Raw genomic sequence first — 19,192 nt, 5'->3', positions numbered from 1 at the left:
AAGACATAGCATTATAGGGTAGTCATATATATATATATATAGTGAATTATAAAATTATTGAACAGGAACCTATTCAACGGTGTTTTTGTTTTTCTCTGTTGTTACTTGAAACTAATTATTGTATTTTTCTGCAAAAAATACATCACTAAACTTTTGCATCAAATATTGGATGCGTCTTTGGGCTCTTTTGATCTATTCTTCCTCTAACCTCCATCCACAATGATAAACATGCACTTAAAAACACAATTAGAATAAAACTAAAAGCCGTCCAAGTCATAGCTTCTGCTCGACCACCTTTGGAACCTATTATTAATTGGAAACTAGATTGGTGCATCATTTCTACTGAACTAATAACTGCTTGATGTTGTAACATTGATCCTAACCCCCATAGTAAAAGTAATATAAATGATAATCCTGTATTAATTTTTTTCATAAAGGATTTCCCTGGAACAATTGGTATAACACAATAACAAAGTAATAATAAATTAATTAAAGTTAAAATAATCGTGGTTAATAAAATTCTTGGATGACATATATTACTACTGAAAGATTGAGCTAATTGAATTAAATCAAGATGACCAGATAATATGGATATAGAAAATTTAGGAAATGAATCTAATTGGGTATATGTGGTACAAGAAATATCTTTTTGTGAAGAAGATAAACATACACCCATATATCCGATTTTAACCGATAATAATTCATCTATAGCAGTAGAATTGGTTGATGAACTTGAATTGGTACTGACTGTTGTTGTTGACAAATAATCATATAATGGAGATGATTGATTGAATTTATAACTTAGTAAATATACATTTGAATAATTTGATGATGTGTCAATACATCCTAGTAATAAGAAACTCAATAAAGCTGCAGCTATAAATTGAATAAATATTGTGAATACAATAGTGAATTTTAGTGGTAATATCATTTATCTATTTTACTTTGATGAATAGGATTTGAGGGGATTAGGGGTAAAAAAAAAACTCATCATCATGGAAATGACATGGCAATATATAAATATACACCAGAAGTTAGACACCAAGAAGGTTGATTATCTGAAACATTATTATTGCAAAATTGCAACAACTGGTAGTGTTTTTTTTTTTTTAGTGTGTTGCGTGGAACTAGGTGAACTATATACGGATTCTATAAATTTTGAAACAAAACTAATACACACATTGAAACATTTATAACTAAAAAAAAACCTAGCCATTATATATATATATATATATGCTCTACTATTTCTATACAATAATTCGTCTAATTAAAATATAAGCAATTCTTAAGAATAAAATTGTAGCAATTGTAACTAGAAATGGTAAGAAGATTTCAAATTGGTTTCTTAATTTGAAACCACCAATGATAGATTTTGTTTTATATTTTGGTTCCTCAGTACCATCCCAATTACCAAATTTATAATAATTATTCATTAATCTATCTTTATCATACCATAACTTTAATAACCAATCTTCAAATTTCTTTAAATCTTCTTCTGGTATATTATCAATATCATCAACGTCTTTACCTAATGGAATATCTTTTAATTTCCATCCTCTAATATAATAATTAATTTTCGGTGGTCCATACCCTTTCACATAAAAATTTTTCAAAGAATATTCAATTTCTCCATATTGATCTTCAGTCAATCCAGAATAAGCTGTAGTTATATCATAAACTATTTCCACGGAATTTTTCAATTTTTTCAAAGCTAAAAATAAACCTCTTACTCGAGGTAATAATACATGTTTCAAAGGAGGTAATCCTCTAGATGCCGTAAATTCAGCTGATTTCTTAGTTGTACGATCTGAAGGAACTGTACCTTCTGGAAATAATATCAATTCATATGGCCAAATTTTATTGGTATTAGAACCTTGAGGCCATTTAGTAAATTCTTTCTCTGTGGTACTTACCAATTCAACCCCATTGGCTGGTCCCAATCCTCTTGCATTAGCATCAATTTCTAATAATTGATTTGTTAAAACAATTTTATCTTTTTCCCATTTTCTACTTAAGAATAAAAAATTATAATTCTTCATCCCATATCCTAACACAGGAATTTTCGATAAATCTTTCAATATTATAAATACAGAATTACCAAATTTAGAAGTATAAGTTAAAAACCATAAAAATAACCAATCGGTATATATTTGATGATTGGAAATTAAAATTGAATTTGGTTGAAACATGGTATGTAAATTATTTGATCCATCTACCGTGAAATGGTCAAAATTGGGCACAGTAGATTCATCTATAGTTAATTCTATCTCACATGGATTGACAATTGTTGTAATATAGGTCAATAAAATAACGAAATGATTTTTTGTATTGTTGATAATTGCTTGTTTCACATCAGGGTTGGTTTTAAAAATCAATAATGTTAAAAATTGAGTTACCACAATGCTTAAACATCCTAATATAAACAATGGAGTTATGAAAGCAGTTCTAAGGATGACTATAGGCAATGAATGTCTAGAACTCATTTGCCAAAAAAAAAGGGGGGTTAAGTTGTAGATTGGTGAATGATAGATGAGTTGATTGATGGCGACAAGTAAAGAAACATGGAAACGTTATCCACAACAAAGAAGAACAAGGAAAAAAATACAGAGTACGGAAATATGGAATATGCGGGATCTTGTGAAATTGAAATTCAAATTCAAATCGAAATCGAATAATTTATTTCCTTCTTCAAGTGAGTGATAGATAACAAAGTATAAAACTAAGCTTCACGATCTTTAGTATTAGAATATTGAGGACAATTCAACAATTTGCATTTATACAATATATCCATCTGGTGGTGGTAATGACATATTCTACAAGAGTGCACTTGTATTGTTTATAACCGTTTATCATGTACTTGAAGCAATCACGGCCCCATTTAGAACCAATCAATAATTGACAAGAGAAAAGTGTTTACGACGTATAAACTCAAGAAAAAACTATTTTAATTCACACTGTTTCAAGTTGATATTATAAGTGTCAATGTCAAAATCAAAATCAACACTTAAATTGTCAACTGCATGTTTACTTGGATTTTTTTTTGGCGGATTTATTAAACAAATAGCTTAAAGACATTAACACCAAGAAGCTACTGCAAGTCTAATTTGATCAAGAAATTTAACCGAATGTATTTATGTATCTGTTATTTAAAGTAAAATTAATTCACACAGAACACAAATAAGTTAACGGAAAACAAACTTTTTGTTAGTACGTAGTTTATTTAGATAACATGGTAATGTGTGGTTGGATATCCTCTGTCAATATCATTCTTCCAGATTTATAAGTATATCTTGAAACCAAAAACCCAAATCAAACAATACCTAATATATCTAATAATGTAATTTGTTCGTGTGACACGTACATGGGAATGGAATGGCTTAAATCTATTGTGGATAATGAGGTGATCATAATGAGGGATAAAGATAAGGCGTCAAAAAAAAAGAGAAGAAAAAGCGCATTGTTGTTTTTTTTTTACTTCCGCTAATGGATAAATCCGTTTGAGAGAGGTTACCCACACAATACAATACAATCAAGAAAGGTTAAACATTAAATATTTGTTTGGCAACTAAAAGATTGTTTTGTAAACAAACTTCTTAAGCTTAATTTGTTGCAAGCAACTGCAAACATATACTATACACTCTTTATAGTATTGGAGGAGGTCATGATTTTGAATGTAAAAAGAACCCACAATAAACCGTGGTTTTATTTTAATGTATTTGTGTATGTGTGGAGTTAAATCAATATAAAATGAGGAAGAGAGAATCTTATATTGATCAATTTAACCCACAAAAAAAAAAAAAAAAAAAAGAATTGGGAAGGATCTGATTATATTGTCTTGTGCTCTGCTGATATTGTTGTAATCTTCTTACTAATTCATTCCTTGGGTGGTGGGAAATTCACTTCAAACAATCTAGCAATCATATCGCATAGTTTTTCATAACTAAGAACTCATTACCCAAAGTTTAATTCTAGCAAGTATTCATTTGTTGAAATTTTTTTTTTTTTTCATATTTTTATAAGAGTTTATACAATATGAGTCATCATAGTCCAAATTTGTCACCTCAAACTAGTCATGACAATATAGATGTAGATGCTACATCTTTGGCATCAACAGAAACGCAACAGAATATTCAACACAGTCAAATACACCCTATAGGTCATCATGGAAGAGAACATCTGGAAGAACCACAAACTACCACCACCACACCTCATCATACCACAGTAGATCCTGATCCTGATTTGGGTCCCTTGGGAGAACTAGAAAGAGACTTGTCGTCTTTAGAATCACAACAAGAACAATATCTTAGTCAGAAACCTACATCTACATCAATTAAAACCAATAAAGTCCCATTAAGACAACGAAGAGGTTTACTTGCACAAATTGTATTGATTCCAGAATATGAAGATGCTAGAGATTATCCTAATAAAATCAAATATTTAATTGTTTTCATAATTGCATTTGCATCATTAGCAGGACCATTTGGAACATCAGTAATGTTACCAGCTATTGATGATATTGTCACTGATTTAAATACTAATGTATCTACAGTAAATGTATCTGTTGGTATTTATTTATTATCTTTAGGAATATTTCCCCTTTGGTGGTCATCATTTAGTGAAAGATTTGGTAGAAGAAGTGTTTATATGGTTTCATTTACTTTGTTTGTTGCATTTTCCATTGGTACAGCATTATCACCAAATATTGCTAGTTTGATTATATTAAGAGTACTTCAAGGTGGATCATCAGCAAGTGTTCAAGCCGTGGGAGCAGGTACAATTGCTGATTTATTTATTCCACAAGAACGTGGACAAGCTATGGGATTATATTATTTGGGTCCATTAGCAGGTCCATTTTTGGCACCAATTTTAGGAGGAGCAGTTTCTCAAGCATGGGGATGGAGAGCTACTCAATGGTTACTTATGATAATTTCTGCTTGTAGTTTTATTCTCATAACATTTTTCTTACCAGAAACTTTACGACGGGTAGATACTATACAAATTGCTAAAGACTTGATAAAAAGCCAAGACAATGAAAAACCTCCTAATGATGATGATGATGATGATGATGATAATATTAGTGGAGATGAAGTTTTACCCGGTACTGAATTACATCAAGTGGTTTCAAATTTGAGTAGAAGATCATCAAGTGCTCGTTCTATTGTTACCTATATGGAAGAACAAGAGAATGAAGGACCAATTGTTGATCCGGTAATGCCCAGTATATCTCGTTTAACAACAAACAAATCAGCTTATTCACAAAGAGTACATCAAAATTATGTATCTGATGAATTACGGAAAACAGCATCAAATCTAACTGAAACCAAAACACCACAAGATAATAAATGGTCATCAGTGAAAACCAATTGTTATGATTTATTAATACGTCCATTACATTCAATAATATTATTAAAACATCCACCAGTCGTTTTAGTGATTTCATTTTCCGCCATATCATTTGCGGCAATTTATTTTTTCAATATGGCGATTTCTTATGAATATGCTCGATCCCCATATAATTTTTCATCTGTGATTCTTGGATTAATGTATATACCTAATTCTGTGACTTATTTCATGGCATCTATTATTGGTGGGAAATGGAATGATCGTTTATTAAATCGATATGCTCAAAAACATGGAGAATTACTTCCTGAAAGTAGATTATCTTGGAATATTGTTGTGGCAATAATATTATATCCTATGGCTTGTTTAATATTTGGTTGGACTATACATTATCGAGAATTTTGGGTGGTACCATTAATTGGTACTGCATTATTTGGATTTGCTTCTATGCTTGTTATAGGGGCTACAGTAACTTATTTGGTTGATTCCTTACCCGGGAAAGGTGCTACTGGAGTAGCATTAAATAATTTAATTAGACAAATTTTGGCAGCTATTGCTACATTTATTATCGAACCTTTATTGCGGGCAATTGGTGCTGGTGTTTTATTTAGTATTATTGCTGGGATATTATTGGTGTCTTCTTTAGTATTGCTATATTTGAAGAAACACGGGGCTTATTATAGAGAGAATTATGATGTCATGGATTTATATGCCAAGTTATAGAGTATAGGGGTTTGCTTGAGAAGTAAATGAAAGCGAAGTTCACATCCAGATCCAAATCCAAATCCACATCCATTATTTATTTATTTTATTTATTTATTTAATATATTTAGGGAAAATGACATTCCTTATCATTCAATATTCAATATAGATTCAAATATATAATCAACATTTAATCCAACCAGTTTTAATTCTTCCAATTGTGGTTGCATAATTTTCAAGAAATTATTATATAATGTTTTCTCTTTAACTTTATAAATTGGTTCATCAGTTTCCATATTAATTCCTGAAGATATTAATAATGTACCATAAAGATGTTTTTTAATTTGTTTACAAAGTTTAGTAAATTCATCAATACACCAATTAATCAATCCACTAGAATCAACATCACCATGACGACGTTTCAAAATTGGAGCAATTATTTGTTCATAAGTTTGAATTGTACGTTTAACAATAGAAACATTAATCACCATCAAATTAGAAAGATAATTAACCACATCAATTTTCGTTGATCCTTGTAATCCAACAATCAATTTAGATACTGTAGTTGATAAATATGCCGACATTGAATCCAAATATCCTTGAACACCTCGATCTAGTTGTTCTAAACTATCAAATAATGTCAAAATATTATCAATATCATCTTGTTTAAGTTTAGCTATATTATGTTGTAAATCAAATATTAATCCATTTGATACATTTTCCTTTCTATTTTTAATTTTCAATTTCGATACATCTAAAAGTAATAATTCATCAGCAATATTAACATTTTTATTTCTTTGAGTAGTTGTTAAAGCATTCTCAATATTACGTAATTTGGATTCAATTATAGATATTAATTCCACTGCTTCAGCATATTGATTATGTGAAATTTCAACATCAACATCATCTAATCTATCTTCAAGAGTTTTAATTTCATTGAAAAATTGGGATTTCCCATTATTGGCTAATTTATTGAAATTATTCCCAATATCTTGTGATCGATTACGAGAATGTACTCGAGCTGATATATCATGTAAGACATAATCAGTATTACTATTTCTATTAGGAGTTCCGGCACTTTTACGACCACTACCACCACCACTAGAATCATCAATAACTCCTTCTTTATATGTACCGGAATTTCTTAATGATTCCCGTAATTGCCTTTTTTCTTCTTTAGATTCTCCATTATTATTTGATGGAGATGAAAGTCTAGAATCCAATAATCTTTCACTTTGAATCATTTCATTTCTACCTTTATTGAATGCTTCAGTAACTTTCACAAAATGGTCATAACGATCCGTCAGATAGACATAACTCAAAGATTTCGATTTAAGATTAATAAAATACATCTTATCATCATTATCTTTGGGTGATTTGATTTGTTGTAATGATACTTGGGTTAATGGCCAACATTGAACTGCTTGTAATCTAGATTTTGAACCTCCACTTGTTGCAGTTGTTTCTTGTGCTGTAGTAGTAGTAGTAGTAGTAGTACTGGACGATTTTTTAATGGCTACTAAAATCAAATCATTGAAAATAAATAAATGAGTTGGATAACTTGATTTCCAATTACCAACATTAACTTCAAACCATCGTCCACTCTCAGCAACAATATGTCTATTTGGTAATGGTTGAACAAATTTAGATGCTCCATCAACATGTTTAAATAAAGATTGTAATTGAGAATCCCACATTTTTTTAAGTACCATTATTGAAGATCGATCTTTCTTTTTATTATTAGGAATACCTAATTGATTACTTTTTTGAGGCAGATGAAGTTCTTTTTGAGTTTCTGGTTCAAATTCCAATTCCAATCTTCGTTGAGCTGATTCTTTAAAATACCCCAAAACTTCATATAATTCTTTAGTGGTTCCTCTTAATTCTATCAATTCTTCTTGAGTCTCTTTTAAATCTTTTGTCAATTGTAATATATTTTTTTGATTTTGATTGATATTATCTTTGATATCACGAGTAATCAAATTTTTCTGTTTTAATAATGTTTTATAATAATCATCTACTTCAGCAGCTGATCCTTGACTCAACTCTTTAAAAATTTTTTGTTCTATAGTTAAATCAGTAGATTTGGATTTAGCCATGGCTTCACTACCTAATTTAGGTAATGCTGGCAAATTTGCCATATCAATTGGACCAACTTGTGAAATAGATCTTCCATGTTGACGAGCTGATACATGAATACTTAATCTTCGATTCTGTTTCTTGTTGGAATTCAAATCTCCATGAGCACCAGGAACTTGTAGTAAATTACCACCAGTACTTGGTTTGTTGTTGTTGTTGTTGCTGTTCCCAGTATAAACATTCTCATCACCAGTACCAATACCATAAGGAGAAACATAAGAACTACCAGTGTTACGACGACTCCTACTTCTTTCACCAGTGCTTAAATTGGCATAAGGATTATTATGAACATTGGTATTGTTGTTTTGCCATACAGCTCTACTTTTCCTGTTTCTTAATTTCTCTACTTGTAAACTAGAATTGGATTCAGGGTTTTCCATTGTGGTGGGGGGGGGGGGGAGTGGTTGTGTTATATAAATTGAGATTAATATTGTTCAGTGGGAAATAAAATTGAAGTAAGGGAGAGAGTGAAAGAAAAAAAAAAAGTTGAACAAAACAAAACAAAACAACAGTGAGAGAATGAGAGAAAAAAAATTCACCAGTAATTGTTTATTCTATTTTCAATTCCATATCTTACTACAACATACTTAATAACTAAATACACCTTTATTATTAGTCTTGTCCCTTCCCCTTCCTTTGCTACACAATGTCGCTAACCAGTAAAGAATTGAATTATTTAATATGGAGATACTTACAAGAGTCAGGATATGATTTATCTGCCTATGCCTTAGACCAACAATCACAATGTTCTGAATATGAAAATAATCCTACTACTCAAGAACTTATACAGAAAATAAAACCTGGATGTCTTGTTAATTTAATTCAAAAAGGGATATTATATATGGTTGCTGAACAAGAGGCAACTGATTCAGCAAATTTGTCATTATATGGAGCATTAATACAAGACGACTTGAAAAACTTGCAAGACAATAACTCAAGTAATGGTAGTAATGGTACGAGGTTTGCCTTAAAATCAGAGATAGAAGCAAATGGGAAAATAAAAGATCCAGCAGAAACCCCCAATGATGATGTTACTCAAGATATAGAAATGACTGACGACATGGACCAAGAGATCCATCAAAAGTCAATCATTGAATTTGAAACAAAATTACTCTTACCACAACTTACATTTGCTCCAAGTTTGACGTGTGATTGGCATCCAACTAGCGAAGTGTTTGCTTATGGAAAAGATGATGGTAGTGCAACAATAAATGCTCTCAAAGACGGCAAGATAATTGAAACCAGAACTTTGACTCATCCAAATCTTTTAAATATTAAAAACCAAATTAATATTGTGTCTTGGTCACCTCAAGGTAATTTACTTATAACTTGCGGGGCAAATAGTGAGTTAAGAGCTTGGTCACCTGATGGAAAATTGAAGAATATAGCCAGTACTATTGCTGATGAAGTAATATCATTAGAAAGCACTACCAAATTAACCAGTATAATTTCTTCATTATCTTGGAGCCCGACAGGGAAATTTTTGCTATCCATAGATAGTCGAAACCAAGTATGTATTTGGGATGGTACGACAATATCCCTAATAAAACAAATCAAGAATTTGGAAATCAATGATGATTCAGTGGTTTGTTTTTGTTGGTTGAGTGAAGATAAATTTGCCGTTACGACCAACACTAATGGCATTAAAATCTATGATATATTAGCACCATCTCATTTTGGAAGTCAATTAGATGTACATCCTATAGGTTTATTAAATGGTCATAAACACGATATTTCACTCATGAAATTGAACCCAAAGACAAAATTATTGGCCACATGTTCTGATTTTGATTATTCAATAAAAGTATGGAGTAGTTCTTCTTCTCAAGAATGTTTGGATTTGAATATCAATCCAGAGAAAAAATATACTTTAAAATTACATTCAGCACCAATGATTGGATTAATCTGGCTACCTGATACCAATTCAAATGAACGTAGCAATTTATTATTAAGTGTTTCTATGGAAGGGGCTTTAAATATTTGGGATGCTCAAACCTCTGAAAGTATCAAGAGTTCGGAATTATTTAATAACAAGGATAATTTTACTGACGAAATGAAGGACGTCCATGATACTATCAAAGATGTTCTAGTATTTAACGCAGTACTATCACCTGATGGTAAATATCTTGCTTTAGGAGATGATTATTGCCGAGTAACAATATGGGATGTTGATACAACTCATTATCTAGATGAACCAAAAGATTTTGTTAGATGTAAAGCGGTTTATAAACCAGAATTATCTCCTGAAGACAAATTAAAAGCAACTATAGGGATTTGTGACATGAAATGGGATCATGAATCTAAATCAATATGTGTTTCCTACAATGGTATGGAAAGTGTAATTATTAATATAACAACATGAAGAAAAAGAAAGTGAAAAAGAAATTTTGTAAATATAAATATTATATGTATATGTACTATTAACAATAATAAATTTAATCAAATAAATGATAAATGGAAGTGAAAAAAAATTTTTTTTGCTTGGGGGTTATTTTGAAGCAGCTGGTGTTTCTGTTGCCACTTTAGCTGCCATTCTTAAAGCAGGATTGGTGTTTGGGAAGAAAACATCCATATAACAAGTAAGTACAGCAACAAAGGCGAAAACAATCTTCATAAATGGAGGTTGAGAAGCATCATCAGAATCTGGTTTATTAATTGGTTCATTTAAATAGGATTGAACTGATAAAAATAATGATGACCATGATAAAACTTTGTTTCTCATAAACATGGCTGCCATAGGTAATGATTGAGCTATTACTCCGGTAGAGTCTTTTCTTGGTTTAGCTGGAACATGTTTGTAACTGAGAATTAGTTCTTCGTTAGTATTAATTAATCAACTAAGAGTGGTAACTTGCATGAATTGTTACATACGGTATAACCAAATCTTCTCTAATCTTTGGTGCCATTTTTAATTATGTTGATTTGAAAGTCATTGAAGTTATCTGATGTTGGAAATTTTTCCATTTCTTCTTTATTGAGGACCCAAAAAAGAAAACGTCCAGAATAAATTGACTCTTGGTGCACTACCCTTGTAATAAATCCCATTGACCATAATAATTGCCTACTATTATTAGAATCATATCAGTGGTATATTTTGAAATAGAATCAACTGTAGATTTATTTTCATCTTTTAATTGTTTTGATTTTATTATTCTTGCCTTTTTACCGAGATCACGTATTATAGAACATTCATTTGCATCCAAGACATTATCAATACGTAAAAACAATTTCCAAATCCATTGTGATAATGTAGGTCTTGATGTGATACTTAACCATCTTGTTATATAAACAAGTAACCTGAAAACGGTTTGTCTATCTATTACAATGAAAAAATAGCTTATTTCTGGGGGTGGTTCTAAGAAAAACTTTCTCCAATTAGCTGTAGTTTCTGGGACATAAGGATTGGCTGTTGGGGATGAATGTTGTATTTTCAGTAATTCTTCTTTAAGAAATAAAAATTGAATCATCAATTCAGAAGACCAATGTTCTGAAATTTGAGTGCGGTCAATTTCAGGCAGAGACTTGGGAGTTGGTACGATTGATGACGTTGGACGATTGGTAATAAAAGTGACTGGTGGTCCAGCAAGAGATTCTTTCCTAACAGCTAATAAATACTCGGAAATGGGATCACCAGATTCTTTTGAAATCGGTAATGCTTGCTTTTGAGCATATAATAAATCCTCTTCATTATCAAAACTCATTACTCTGTCTTTCGTTAAAGAGATTTGATTACCAAAGTCTTCATTCGAACAAAACCAAAAAAAAAAAAAAAAAACATGTTTTTAGTCAAATCGCATAAACCAAATAAGAGGAAAACCAAAATGAAACCTCTTACTCCTCACATTTCCTTCGATACCACAGTTTTTTCTATCAAACCGCTAAATGGGTCAGAAATTATCACTATTGGCACCATCAGCACCAACTGTTGCTGTGTCGTCATATGTGGATGCATTACAAAATTATCAATATGTTGAAGTGATAAATAATTCTCGATTTTTAAAGACGATAAAGGCAATTGATAAGACTACGGGGAATTTAGTAATCATAAAGCTACTAATTAAACCAGCGTCTCCAAATTATTCGATTCAATTACAACAAGTTATTGAGCTCATGGTGAAGCAATCATCGCTTTTATATCCATTCAAAAATGCATTGCCATGGCACAAATTGATTGAAACTGATCGTGCTGGTTACGTTATTCGACAAATGATAAAAACCAACTTGTATGATAGACTTTCGATCCGTCCATTTCTTGAACCCATTGAAAAATTGTTTATTACATTCCAGATTTTAAAAATCGTTAATGAAATACATTCATTAAACATACATCATGGAGATTTGAAATTGGAGAATTTTTTAATAACGTCTTGGAATTGGTTATTATTAAGTGATTTTTCTAATTTGTTAAAACCAACATACATTCCAGAAGACAATCCCAACCAATATTCATTTTATTTTGATACTTCTGGCAGGAGATTGTGTTATATTGCACCAGAAAGATTCTATAATTCTCAAGATCACCCGCAACATATTCTGAATTTTAATGATGATGGTCTGTTTACCATGAAGAATAGTGTGACTGATGCCATGGATTTGTTTGGTACAGGATGTGTGATTGCAGAATTGTATAATGATGGAGAACCAACATTTACATTATCACAGTTGTTTAAATTTATGAAAAATGAATATGCCCCAGACTTTTCTGGAATATACAATAAGGATATTGTACTGATAATTGAGAAATTAATAAAACTAGATCCAAACGAAAGATTAAGTGCACGAGAAATATTAGATGAAAATAAAGGTACTTGTTTCCCGGAATTTTTTTATGATTTTCTTTATGATTTTATGGAGATGTTGAATAATCAAGAGAATTTTTCATTAAATTCCAACAACGACAATCTATCAATTAGTGATATGAAAATAAATTATATCTATGACAATTTTGGATTAATTAGTAAACTGCTTAAATTTGAATATTCAATAGATGAATCCAATTTGTCGCCAGATGATATTTTGCCTATGAAATTGAACCTTGAAACCATGCCATTCAACTATAGAATCAAACAAAGCAAGTTTATTGATGACGATCTGCAAGAGGCAGCATTGATTTTATTAAATGCGGTGACGTCTTTTTCTCAAACACTTAGACAAGTCAACTCTAAGATAAAATGTTGTGAATTGATTGTGGCTTTATCGGAGCGAATACGTGATGAATCCAAATTGGATCGAGCTATTCCGTATCTATGTTTATTTTTGGACGAATATATTGATGGGGTTTTTCATCAACAAGAAGGTGTAAATATTGCTGCAAAAGTTGTATGTGTGGCTCTTTATTCATTAACTTCACTTTTAATGTCGTGTTCTTATATCAACCCAATTAATATGCTAATATTTCCAGAATATATTTTGCCAAAAATCTATAATTTGGTTACTGTAAAGAGTGATTCCAATTCTCAGAGATTAGTCAATTGTGCAGTTGCAGTGTGTTTACCTTATTTGGCTGCTACTGCCAAAAGGTTTTGGATTATGTCAAAGGCATTTAAAAATAGTAACAATGCGTTGAGTACTTTGGTGTCACCCGAAGATGCCATGCAATCTTTTAGTAACTTATCCTTGACTAAAGATCAACTAGATCTGAAATTTAAAGAGATTACAATTTTGTTATTAACTGATTCAGAAACACCAGTGAAAATCAGTTTGCTTAATAATATCTTACCATTGTGTCAATTTTTCGGACAGGATAAAACCAATGATATTATTTTACCCCATCTAATATCATACTTGAATGATACTGATCAAGAGTTGAGGTTGGCATTTTTATCTTCAGTTTTACAAATGGGACCATTTATTGGGGTATTATCATTTGAGCAATATATCTTGCCCTTATTGGTGCAAACAATTGGTGATGGTGAACAATTTGTTGTTCTAAAAGTTTTAGAAATTTTCAATATGTTTGTTAAGGAACGACTTATTAATCCAAGAACAGAATTTAATGCATTGGATGTATATAAGGAGTTACTATCAAACAGTATAAACTTGTTGTTACACCCTAACGAATGGATTCGACAATCAGTGATTAATTTGATCATATATATAAGTGATAATTTGACTGATGCTGATAGGTATTGCTTTTTATATCCATTGATTAAACGGTTTTTGAGTTATGATTTGTCGATTATTGATTGGAATACGTTATATCCGTGTTTGACCAAACCATTAACAAAACAAATTTATGACTTAGCCATCACTTGGTCTTTGAACTCAACGTCAAAATCTTTATTCTGGCAGCAAAAGAGTTTTTCAATGTTAATGACTAAACAATCTGGGAACACTATCAAAAAGAAAAAATTGATTTCTTTCAATAAGGATATGGGGAAATCTGTTTACTTGCCACAAATGATGTCCGAATTGAGTTTTGCAAATGGATCGAATAAAAAAGGTAATCTGACAATCCCTTTATCACTGGAAGATAAACAATGGTTATTGAAATTGAAATCAATTGGTCTAGATGACAAATCACTTTGGAAAATTCTTGCCTTACGGGACTATATTTTTCATGTGGGTAGATCACCGACTTCCACAATAAATAAGCGATTAAAATCTTCTGAGAATGAAAATTTACTGATTTTACCACGAAATATATTTTTCACAGTAGTATATCGATCGGAACCATTATCAATATCTGGTGGAACTCGAGAACAAAAAATCCTTGGAACTAATGCTGAAGAAACTGTTCTGATAAGAACGTCCTCTCGAAGAGGATCCAATTCATTGATATTACCTCAATTAGAAAGAGTTACTGCTTCGGTTCAAACGGTAGAGGCAAATATTATGGGCGAAATGGAAACTCATAATTCAGGAGTGACTAAAGATGCTTGGTTTAATGATTCGAATACTTCGCATAAAGTGTTCAGTGTGAGTAATTCAGGAATCATAGTTTCACATATAAAACATACATATACTGGTGAGAATCCGTATATTTTGAATTTTTTAAAAAATCCCAAATTTCAACCTAATTTATCTGATTTTGAAGAATTTGGGAAAACTATTATAAGGCACCAACATAAGCAACAGCAACAGCGGAACGAAAATATTGATATGTTGGCACCTATGAATGTATTAGTGGCAAGCTTTAGATCTTCGGATAAGGAGAACAGATTAGAAGAAATCACCACATTAGCTGTATGTCCAACATCGGAATTTTTTGTTACAGGATCATCTACTGGAAGCTTAAAAGTCTGGGATAGTTTAAAAATGGAAAAATTAGTTACAGTCAAGAATGCTAATTTATCAGTGGAATTAAATTCAAGTATTTGTTCAATAACATTTTTACCTAATAGATTTGTTGTTATAGTTACTACCGATGATGGAACCATTCGATTATTCAGAATAGATGTTATAAGAAATAATAAGAGTAAAAAAATTGTTAGATACTTAAAGATGCATTTGATTCGACAATATATCCATGAAGAAAGTAATGATAATAATAACAAGACTCATCATCATCATTATCCTATTGAACAAATCAAATTTTTACAAGATAATTATATTATTGGAATTGATGCCATTGAACAGAAGATTATCATGTTGGATATAATCACCATGACAATCCTGTCCGAATTACAACATCCATTGATTTATGGGATAATCAATACATTTATTGTCTATAAAGATTATTGGTTATTAGTGGGTACTGATAAAGGGGTATTGACATTATGGGATTTAAGATTTAAAATCATTGTCAAATCTTGGCATGTACAAAATAATGAAAATAATGTGAAACTTGATTCTATTAATAATTTAGAATTATTGTCATCACTTAATTCAATTAAATTGTTTGAAACCAAGAAAAATGATGGCGGTGGTAGTAATACTAGTAGTGCTTATTTTGCTTTGAGTGGTAATGATGATATTAGTATATGGGAACTACCTAGTTTAGAATGTAAGGCCATTTTACGAACAAGTAATTCAGCCATGATGAATTCAAGTACTAGTAATATTATGAAATATTCATTGATTGAATATAAAGATCATGATGGTGGTGATGATAATGGTTTTTTCATTGAAAAGATCATTGATGATATTCAACTTGATATTGATCACGAATATGACCGGAAATTGGATTTAAATGTTTTGACAATGAAATTTTTCCAATTTAATACCAATAATGATTATTTGATGTGTTCAACTGGTAGTAATCGGGTAATATTATTTAATTTATCTTCAATTAAAGATTCTGTGATATTGAAATCTGAGAAAGCGACTTTTAACACACGTTATTACAATAATGTGGTTATAATTGATCCTGTATTTACCAATGATCAAACATCATCAAATGGAAACACTACGACTAACACCACTTATAATGTTGTTAAGTTGATTGATCATGTGTTTGAACCATTCCATATGATTATTACCATTGATAGGAATAATTGCGTCAAATTATATAAATCGGCTAATGATTAAGAGGAGGGGCAATTTTATTTTATCTTCACCTTTCTAATGATTTATATAATATATATAATATAGCATCTCCTAGTGTTTGAATAATCTGTAAATAAGTAAATGGTTTTTTGATCACGTGATATATCTCTCAGTTTTAGAGCTACCAATTACAGAATTTAACTTGTCGTAATCAAATCTTGTATATATTCTAAATTTCTATTGGCTTATTTGAAAGTATAAAAGATTATTTGTGTTGTTTCAAGTTAAGAAGCAAGGTTAGTGAGTTCACTTTGTTGTTGTTGTTGTTGTTGTTGTTGTTGTTGTTGTTGTTGTTGTTGTTGTTGTTGTTGTTGTTGTTGTTGTTGTTGTTGTTTGTGCTTACCAGTGATGATGATGATTTAGTGATAGGTTTTTTAGTATGCATAATTTGTCAGCAACGGCGATCTAAATTTCAGGCAACGGTGTAAAAACGCCTTGCTGCGAAACGACAAGAACAGAGTTTGGTGCCATCTACATTTCTACCCTCTAGACACTTATTTGATTATATCCAAATTGATTTGAGAGCGTTTAAATACACCTTCCAAAAAAAAAGAATTGTATGGCTGCTTCCTAAATAGGAAAGCGCTCAAATGAAAAAAGTCGCACTCTTTTAGAAAATGTCTCCCTAATTCTGGTTTTTCTCTCAACACCAATTAGGAAATAGTGTCCGAATTTTGTCACTGAGAACGCCCAAAAAGGAAATAATAAGACAAAAAATCAAGACAAAAAAATTACTTGGTAGAAAAATACTTAACGAAAAAAAAAACAAATCTCTGCAACTTATTTCTTTATTACTTCATCATTATTAATACTACAACAGCTATAGCTACATGAATAGATGCTATTTTCTTATAGATTCATTATTGAGAGGATCCTGGGTATTATAGGATACATTTTATGCAGCTAAATATGACATGTTAATGGTTAAAAAACTGGATCAAAGTTCAAGAGATCATTTTTATGTATAACCTAAAGAAACTCCAATTTCCCTTTCAATAGTGCCATTAATGTGAATATAATTAATGCTGGTGTTAATTCAGATGGTGGAGATTAAGTGGATACTAATTTAATAGAAGGTTTTGGATATCTGGGAGAAGAATTGGAGAATCAAGCATCTGTTGATTAGAGTATGAGAATTTATGTGGCTTTTTAATCGATTGTTGTTGTATCATCACATATGATGTACAAGGCATAAGTGGAAGCAATGAAGGATGATTACAGTCTGTTTCTTTTGAACATTTTACCATCAATGGATATTTCTTTACTCAATTTTCGAAATGATGTGTTTAAATTAAATCATATTGAACTACACTGGGGTTTTATATCAGAAATACTTGTATTTGAAGAGCCAGAGAGTGATATTTATTCAACGCTTCATGTTTTAAAAGTAATTATATTGTTGGAAAGCCTAGAATATGTCAATTTATTTCAGTAATTGTCTGAATGTACAATGCTGGGATTTGTTTAGGTTGCATTCCGTTCGTAAGATAATTAATTGAATTCAAGACAAGGTAAAGACGTATTAGGAGCTATTTGTATTGCAAACATGGCCAGATATCGATTCTTTTACCGATGTCATACACTGGCTGTGAGTTTTTTAATTGTTCATCGTTTTGATTATAACTGGAAGATAGATAAGTTCTACAAGTTCAACCATATAGATATTTCAAATTAATACACAATTGGCTTTTGAATAATAAGTATATACATGTTATGCTTCTGTTGATTCTCATTTGTTGCCTCAAAAAGATAATAAATGAATAATCAATGATATAATGCTATACATCTAATAAACAGCAACTCTGAGCACTTGCCTTTACCTTAAATCAAGCACTAGCAAAGACTTTCTCTATCTAAATAACCCTGCCAACTGAGATACCTTTTGTTGCTTTCAATTGAACATTTAATTGATATTGAAACACTCACTAATGTTAATACATTAATCACTAGAACTCTGACACAAATAATTAAACAAAACTACAATCAAAAAAAGTGGATGCTTATTTTACATTCCCTCTCTATCTAACTAGTCTATCTTTACTGTGAATACATCAGTTTTTTATTGTTTTTAATTAATAGAAACTACAATATTTGCTGAAATTACGCTACAATTCTCACTGAAAAAATATGTAAAAAATAATTTTAACTTTATACCTATTAAAACAAGAATAATATCACTGATTAACGGCTTTAAGTTATATGAAAAGGGTATATATACCTCTATAATGTATACCAAAATAGATATTGGATTAACTTTATTTATAAAAGTGGTCAGAAAGACATTATTTGTGGCTGATTCCTATATAAGTAAGAATCCTTAACAAAAAAACGAAAAGTCCTTTTCTAAACCAATTGTAGTATTCTTCAATAGATAAAACTGCCAATTCAAGAATTTCTAACATACTTGAACTATTTTTACAAGGTATAACAGCATTCATAATGCAAAACTTTGGTCAGGTCATCTTGTATTTAGCTTTACAGTTAGATTTACCTTGTTGGATCAGTATTTATTTCATTTTTTTTT

General features: G+C 30.6%; 8 protein-coding genes across 8 annotated transcripts; 3 read left to right on the top strand and 5 right to left on the bottom strand. All coding sequences in view use genetic code 12, as the record gives it.

The window, feature by feature from the left end:
• Positions 1-145: 145 nt before the first annotated feature.
• Positions 146-931, bottom strand: CD36_61410 (integral membrane protein required for mating, putative; the record flags this gene model as incomplete). Its single annotated transcript, XM_002420872.1, has 1 exon — positions 146-931. One exon carries the CDS (start codon positions 929-931, stop codon positions 146-148), a length of 786 nt encoding a protein of 261 aa, XP_002420917.1.
• Positions 932-1,247: 316 nt separating this feature from the next.
• Positions 1,248-2,483, bottom strand: CD36_61400 (uncharacterized acyltransferase, putative; the record flags this gene model as incomplete). Its single annotated transcript, XM_002420871.1, has 1 exon — positions 1,248-2,483. One exon carries the CDS (start codon positions 2,481-2,483, stop codon positions 1,248-1,250), a length of 1,236 nt encoding a protein of 411 aa, XP_002420916.1.
• Positions 2,484-4,032: 1,549 nt separating this feature from the next.
• Positions 4,033-6,063, top strand: CD36_61380 (uncharacterized multidrug transporter, putative; the record flags this gene model as incomplete). The annotated part of the gene is made up of 1 exon (XM_002420870.1): positions 4,033-6,063. The coding sequence occupies one exon, from the start codon at positions 4,033-4,035 to the stop codon at positions 6,061-6,063; it is 2,031 nt and encodes a 676-aa protein (XP_002420915.1).
• Positions 6,064-6,191: 128 nt separating this feature from the next.
• On the bottom strand, positions 6,192-8,561 carry CD36_61370 (U1 SNP1-associating protein, putative; the record flags this gene model as incomplete). Its single annotated transcript, XM_002420869.1, has 1 exon — positions 6,192-8,561. The coding sequence occupies one exon, from the start codon at positions 8,559-8,561 to the stop codon at positions 6,192-6,194; it is 2,370 nt and encodes a 789-aa protein (XP_002420914.1).
• A 266-nt stretch (positions 8,562-8,827) lies between these two features.
• Positions 8,828-10,543, top strand: CD36_61350 (histone deacetylase subunit, putative; the record flags this gene model as incomplete). The annotated part of the gene is made up of 1 exon (XM_002420868.1): positions 8,828-10,543. The coding sequence occupies one exon, from the start codon at positions 8,828-8,830 to the stop codon at positions 10,541-10,543; it is 1,716 nt and encodes a 571-aa protein (XP_002420913.1).
• Positions 10,544-10,669: 126 nt separating this feature from the next.
• On the bottom strand, positions 10,670-11,087 carry CD36_61340 (uncharacterized protein YPR063C orthologue, putative; the record flags this gene model as incomplete). Its single annotated transcript, XM_002420867.1, has 2 exons — positions 10,670-10,982; positions 11,053-11,087. The coding sequence occupies 2 exons, from the start codon at positions 11,085-11,087 to the stop codon at positions 10,670-10,672; spliced, it is 348 nt and encodes a 115-aa protein (XP_002420912.1).
• A 117-nt stretch (positions 11,088-11,204) lies between these two features.
• Positions 11,205-11,882, bottom strand: CD36_61330 (bad response to refrigeration (BRR) protein, putative; the record flags this gene model as incomplete). The annotated part of the gene is made up of 1 exon (XM_002420866.1): positions 11,205-11,882. The coding sequence occupies one exon, from the start codon at positions 11,880-11,882 to the stop codon at positions 11,205-11,207; it is 678 nt and encodes a 225-aa protein (XP_002420911.1).
• Positions 11,883-12,063: 181 nt separating this feature from the next.
• CD36_61300 (serine/threonine-protein kinase, putative) lies at positions 12,064-16,650 on the top strand (the record flags this gene model as incomplete). Its single annotated transcript, XM_002420865.1, has 1 exon — positions 12,064-16,650. The coding sequence occupies one exon, from the start codon at positions 12,064-12,066 to the stop codon at positions 16,648-16,650; it is 4,587 nt and encodes a 1,528-aa protein (XP_002420910.1).
• Between the last annotated feature and the right edge of the window lie 2,542 nt (positions 16,651-19,192).

Source organism: Candida dubliniensis, chromosome 6 (genome assembly GCF_000026945.1).
Source record: "Candida dubliniensis CD36 chromosome 6, complete sequence".
Lineage (NCBI taxonomy): Eukaryota > Fungi > Ascomycota > Pichiomycetes > Serinales > Debaryomycetaceae > Candida > Candida dubliniensis.
This window is presented reverse-complemented; position numbering and strand designations above follow the sequence as displayed.